This window comes from Vipera ursinii (assembly GCF_947247035.1).
Source record: "Vipera ursinii genome assembly, chromosome: 12".
Taxonomy (NCBI): domain Eukaryota; kingdom Metazoa; phylum Chordata; class Lepidosauria; order Squamata; family Viperidae; genus Vipera; species Vipera ursinii.
The window spans coordinates 15,289,736-15,296,059 of NC_139525.1; the positions used below are offsets into that span (position 1 = coordinate 15,289,736).

Consider the following 6,324-nt stretch of genomic DNA (forward strand, 5'->3'; position numbering starts at 1 on the left):
CCTTTTGAAAACCGTACTTTGTCTGGGAGATCGTGCATTTGAGAATAAGGGAAATAGGTAACATTCTTGTAAGGTCACGTTAACAGAATCTTGCAAGTCCGGAAGTTATCCAGGAGTTTAAATGCAACATCTATGACTCAGTTTCATGTAGCTAGTAAAGCATTGGGCTAGAACAGGAGGTCTTCAAATGTGGCCCTTTTATGACTTGTGGACTTCAACTCCCAGAATTCTGGGAGTTAAAGTCCACAAATCATAAAAGGGCCAAGTTTGAAGACCCCTGGGCTAGAAAGTGGGAGAGCAGGAGTTCTAGCGCTGCCTTAGGCACACAGCCAGATGGGTTACCCTGACTCAGTCATTCTCTCAATTCTGGGAAAGAACCAGGGGCAAACCATTTCCCAAAACTGTTGCCATCAAAACTGCAGGGGACTACTCTGTGCAGTTGCCAGGAGTCAAAAACTGGTTTAAAGACAGGCCCCCAAAAGGGGGGGGAGGTCTCATTAAAGCAGCTGTCTCATTTTCTCCATTGTTAAAGCAGCTGCAACAAGTTAAAACAGCAGTGGTGGCGAACCTATGGCATGCGTGCCAGAGGCGGCACTCAGAGTCCTCTCTGTGGGCACGCATGCCATCACCTCAGCCCTGCCTCCCCCCCCCGCGGCACCCTCCTTACCAGCAGCCCCCCTGGAGGAGAGTCGCCCCCGTGCGCAGCCCGCAAGGAGCAGCACAGCCAAGGACATGGCAGCCTGTCGGGGGGTCGAGATTCCACCCTCACGCCCTGTCGAATGCAGCTGATGCTGTGGGATGCAGGTGGAGTGCATGGCTGCCATGGTACTGCTGTGCCGCCTGGGTGATCTGCAGTGGGCCGTGGAGGCGATGAGTGGCCCTGCAGGTGGCTGGGGTGGGGTTAGGGTGGGGTGGGGTGTAGGGCAAGGTGGGGGGGGTGTTATTTTATTTTTATTTTAATTCCATTTATATCCCGCCCTTCTCCGAAGACTCAGGGCGGCTTACAAGCGTAGCCTTCATTCTATGTATATGCCTGCTTATTAGGGCTTTCACACAAACCCCAAGCGGCATTATTACAAAGTCAGCTTAATTGCCCCCAACAATCTGGGTCCTCATTTTTCCTACCTTGGAAGGATGGAAGGCTGAGTCAACCTTGAGCCTGGTGGGACTCGAACCTGCACTAATTGCAGGCAGCTGGTGTTACTTAAGGAGGCATTAGCCCACTGCTCCACCAGGGTTCCAGGGCGGGTTTTGGGCACTCGCTCTCTAAAGGTTCGCCATCACTGTTCTAGAGGGCCTTTTCTGAATCCAACATGAAGTTTTGCAGCGCTGGGTTCAAGGCCACCTGTACGTGTTAAAAAACACTGCCAGCGCTTGGAAGATACCCTGTTAGGCTGCGTATCTTTTAATGCATGCAAGTATTTGGAATCCAGCTGGGTCCGACGTTCTGTATGGCCCCTGGATTTTGGGGAGGGCAGTTGACTGCTAAACTTTTCTGCTGATTGCCGCAACTCCCTTCGTTGGATCTTAGGGGAATACGTGCCATCAGGTTCAATTTTGTGAAGATCTAGATGGCGACTTTCCATTTAGAGCAGCCTAAAAAGGCATCCTCTGCTTTTTTTCTTTTTTCTTTTCTTTTTCCCATCCTCAAAATGAGTTACGCAAGGCAGTCTTCGACTAATTACATCTCATCTCTGCTAATCTCAGCTTTTTGAACCCGAGGGAAATAGCTCGGAGCAGATCATTTCTTTTATTACTTGGCTGATTGAGGGGCCGGTTCTTATTGTGGAATAAAGCGCTGAGCTGTTGAGTTGCCAGCTTCATTGTCTCTGTAGTGTTCTCACCTCAAGGCTGGACAAAATGACTTTGCGAATGGATTTTAAAAATTCTGGGGGAAATTTCCCTTTAGCATTCTTTGGTTCGCTTGCATTCCTTTCTCAGCGTTTTGGCCATATCGATGGCAAATAAACGCAAGGTGATGAAGCAGCAAAATAAGGAGAAAGCAAAGTGATCACGCCTCCTCCAAAAAGAGAGGACCTGTATGTAGAAATTTATTTGAAGCCTCCCATGATGGGTTGGGAGACACAGGCAGTCCTTGACAAGTTGGGACAAGAATTTCCGTTACTAAAGCAAGGCTGTTAACCAATTTTGCAATCTTTTTTTTGCCACAGTTAAGCCAGTCACGGTGGCTGTTAAGCGAATCACACGGTCCAGTCATCATAAATAAGAGCCCACGTTTTGGGGAAGCTGCAGTGGTTGTGTGAAAAATGGCCATGTCACTTTTTTCCACTGCCGTTGTAACTTGGAGTGTTCGCTAAAAGAAATGGCTGTAAGTCAAGGACTGCCCGTGGTCCAGTCCAAGGAGCATTTCAAACTGTATAGCCTCTTTCCAAATTGCACTAGTAAAGGTAAAGGTTCCTCCGCACATGCGTGCTAGTCGTTTCCGACTCTAGGGGCCGGTGCTCATCTCCGTTTCAAAGCCGAAGAGCCAGCGCTTGTCCGAGGACGTCTCCGTGGTCATGTGGCCAGCATGACTAGACTCCAAAGGCGCACGGAACGCTGTTACCTTCCCACCGTGGTGGTCCCTATTTTTCTACTTGCATTTTTACGTGCTTTCGAACTGCTAGGTTGGCAGAAGCTGGGACGAGTAACAGGCGCTCACTCTGTTACGCGGCACTCGGGATTCGACCCGCCAAACAGCCGACCTTCTGATCAACAAGCTCAGCGTCCTAACCCACTGAGCCACTACTTTATCCCAAACGTTATTTCTGATATTAACGCAGCCCGATGGACACACCTCTCGGGAGCCTTGCAAGAGTTGCATCCAAGTTGAAAAGGAAGAGCAGATACATAAGTGCCCAGTTCTGAATGTCTCACCTGCTAACACTCCATACCTCCTTTGTATTTCAGGCCGCCATCTGCAGGTGCAGCCAGCCTTTGTCTGGATTTAGCACTCGCTGCCTGGAAGACGAACAGCTGCTCCAGGCGATTCGGGAAGCCAATGCAGGGAGTCGGTTCATGTACGTGGTAGACACAAGGCCAAAGGTACGTCTTCTCTGGAGGTTGGCTTAATTTATAGCAGGGGTGTCCAAGCTTTAAGATTTGTGGACTTCAACTCCCAGAATTCGCCAGCCCACGTGGATGCCAGGGAATTCTGGGAGTTGAAGTCCAGAGGTGCTAAAGTTGCCAAGGCTGGACATCCCTGATTTACAGCTTTGATGCTGAGTTTGGCTCGGTCCATAGGACACCATCCTTAAAAGGGTGGAAGAGACATTTTAAAGTTCATTTACCGTATATACTTGAGTATAAGCCGAATTTTTCAGCCCACTTTTTGGGCTGAAAAATTCCACTTTGGCTTATACTCCAGTCAACAAAAAAACTTACCGAGGACTTGTGCGCGGCCGAGGCTTTGGTGCTTCCGGGATCGCGCGCACCTCTCCCAAGCCACCGCCGTCCGGAGACCTGCCGAAGTTTGGGGCGCGCGCACCTTCCCAAACCTCCCCAAACTTCGGCAGGTCTCCGGACGGCGGCGGCTTGGGAGAGGTGCGCACGATCCTGGAAGCACCGAAGCCTCGGCCGCGCGCAAGTCCTCGGTAAGCTCCGGGCGGTCACTTGCTTCGCGTCTCCTGAGGGAAGGGGGGGCGACTGGAGCGGGCGTGTTTCCTCGCCTGCTGGGCGCCGCGATTTGCCCGGGGAACGCGCGGGCCCCGAATGGCAGCGTGGAGCGAGGAAGCGGACAGCCAGGGCTTCCCCGAGAGCCGCGGCCACACAGGGTATTCCTGTGTATTCAGGCTTGCAATATGGCGGATCGAGCCTCTGCTGGCGGCAGAGGCTTGCAGAGCGCGGATCCAGCCTCCGCCGGCGGCGGAGGCTTGCAGAACGGCGGATCGGCTTATACTCGAGTCAATAACTTTTTCCAGTTTTTGGGGGTGAAATTGGGGGTCTCGGCTTATACTCGAGTCGGCTTATACTCAAGTATATACGGTAATTTGTTTCGTCAGTCTGGTGCCTTCATTGCTCTTCTGAATAGTTGGTGCTCAGTCCAAAGCGGGATCATGGTTAGGTGGCTGATCTGAAAGTCATGGCTCTGCCCTAACTGACATCCTGGCTGGGAATTCTGAAAATCGCTAACCTAACCCTTCCAGAGGGTGCTAGATTTGGGAAAAGTTGCCCTAAAGTTTGCTTTGGGTTTGTCTGTTTTATTTTTCTTCATTAGCTGCCTTTTCAGGACGTGGGGAAAAAGAGAGTAAATTTGTGCAAGGCTTTAACATTTAAACATGGTGAAGGATTCATACAGCAAGTAAATAATAATAATAATAATAATAATAATAATATTAATAATAATAATAATAATAATAATAATAATAATAATAATAATAATAAGAAGAAGAAGAAGAAGAAGAAGAAGAAGAAGAAGAAGAAGAAGAAGAAGAAGAAGAAGAAGAAGTAGTAGTTGGAAGGGACCTTGGAGGTCATCTAGTCCAACCCCCTGCTAAGGCAGGAAACCCTATACAATTTCAGACAAATGGCTGTCCAGTCTCTTCTTAAAAACTTCCAGTGTTGGAGCATTCACAGCTTCTAGAGGCAGGTTGTTCCACTGGTTAGTTGTTCTAACTGTCCGGAAGTTTCTCCTTAGTTCTAGGTTGCTTCTATGGCAGGGAACATGCGAACAATTAGTGGACAACCACTTAAGTGTGAGCCAGCCGTGTGCTGCAGCTGCCAAATAAAGCCAACACAGTGCTAGGCTGCATTAAGAGAGGGATAGAATCATGATCACGTGAAGTGTTAGTGCCACTTTATAATGCCTCGGTAAGGCCACACGTGGAATACTGCATCCAGGTTTGGTCACCGTGTTTTTTAAAAAAAGATGTTGAGATTCTAGAAAGAGGGCAGAAAAGAGCATCAAGAATGATTAGGGGACTAGAGGCTAAAGTGTACGATGAATGTTGGTGGGAAATGTTTAGACTAGACCAGGGGTAGGCAACCTTGGCTCTTTGATGACTCATGGACTTCAGGCGATTTGGGAAGCCAATGCAGGGAGTCGGTTCATGTCATCAAAGAGCCAAGGTTGCCTACCCCTGGACTAGACAGTCACTTGTCTGAAATGGTACAGGTTCTCCTGCTTGAGCAGGGGGCTGGACTAGAAGACCTCCAAGGTCCCTTCCAGTTCTAGTCTAGTCTAGTCTGGTCTGGTCTAGAAGTAATGGTTGGAAGATCATTAAAGAGAGATCCAATCTAGAACTAAGGAGAATTTCCCTAACAATTTGAACAGTTAACCAATGGAACAGCTTGCCTCATGAAGTTGTGGGTGCTCCATCCTTGGAGGTTTTCAAGAAGAGATTGGACAGCATTTGTGTGGAATAATATATAAGGTCTCTCGCTCAAGCAGGGGGTTGGATTAGAAGACCTCCAATGGGACTCCTTCCCCCTTATCTATAGCAGGATCCCCTCCAGAGATCCCTACAGTTCTAACTTTCCTGGGATTTAGGAGAGATTTAAGCTTGAACAGGCCCCGGGGACAGAGACCCAGTGAAGTTTTTCCTCTTGGAGTGCGGTGCTCTGCTTGAATTGAGTGTGATTACCGTCTGTGGCATAGAGTAGTAATTTTTTTGGGGGGTGGTTTCATATGTATGCATCTTTTTTTATCCTCAGCTGACAGAACAGACTAGGTAAGCCAGCTCTAATAAATACGATCGGAGCAGCAAATGTGCCCAGAAATAAATAAAATTTCCTTGGATTTTCCTAGTTGAACGCCATGGCCAACCGAGCCGCTGGAAAGGGCTACGAGAATGTGGATAATTACGAATGCATCCGTTTTAAATTCATCGGCATTGAAAACATCCACGTGATGAGGAGCAGCCTGCAGAAACTCCTGGAAGGTCGGATGTGCTTTTTTTCGTTGCCTGCTTAAGCAGACCCGCATGGAACTTCTGAATGGGAGACTTTAGTAGACTAAACCCCTGACCTTGGCTTGTTCAGTTTACCTGACTTCCTAGCAGGCATTGTGCTTTGCAGTGATAAGCCACCCGGAAGGAAGGTTTTATTTTTTTTATTGGGAATGTAAATACAGCCTGGTGTGTGTTGACTGAACCACTTTGGTGTGACAGTGATGCAGTGATGCATTATAAATAAATCCTGGTTTGTTACTTAAATTGTAATACAGGTGGTCTTCAGCTTTACAACCGCAGCTGAGCCCCAGATTTCTGTTGCTTAAATGTGACAGTTAAGTGGGTTTCGTCCCATTTTCCGATCTGTTTTGCCAGTTAAACGAATCGCTGCTGTTGCTAAATGAATCATTGCTCGTTCAGCGAATCTGGCTTTCCC

The 6,324-nt window shown here is 48.4% G+C and overlaps 1 protein-coding gene across 1 annotated transcript in view; it reads left to right on the forward strand.

Annotated features, from left to right (window-relative positions):
- Positions 1-6,324, forward strand: part of MTMR8 (myotubularin related protein 8) — a 46,017-nt gene that overhangs the window by 20,676 nt on the left and 19,017 nt on the right. Inside the window, exons 6-7 of the mRNA XM_083372322.1 lie at positions 2,911-3,045; positions 5,747-5,879. Coding sequence (XP_083228448.1) covers positions 2,911-3,045; positions 5,747-5,879 — 268 coding nt within the window. The remainder of the gene's footprint in view (positions 1-2,910; positions 3,046-5,746; positions 5,880-6,324) is intronic.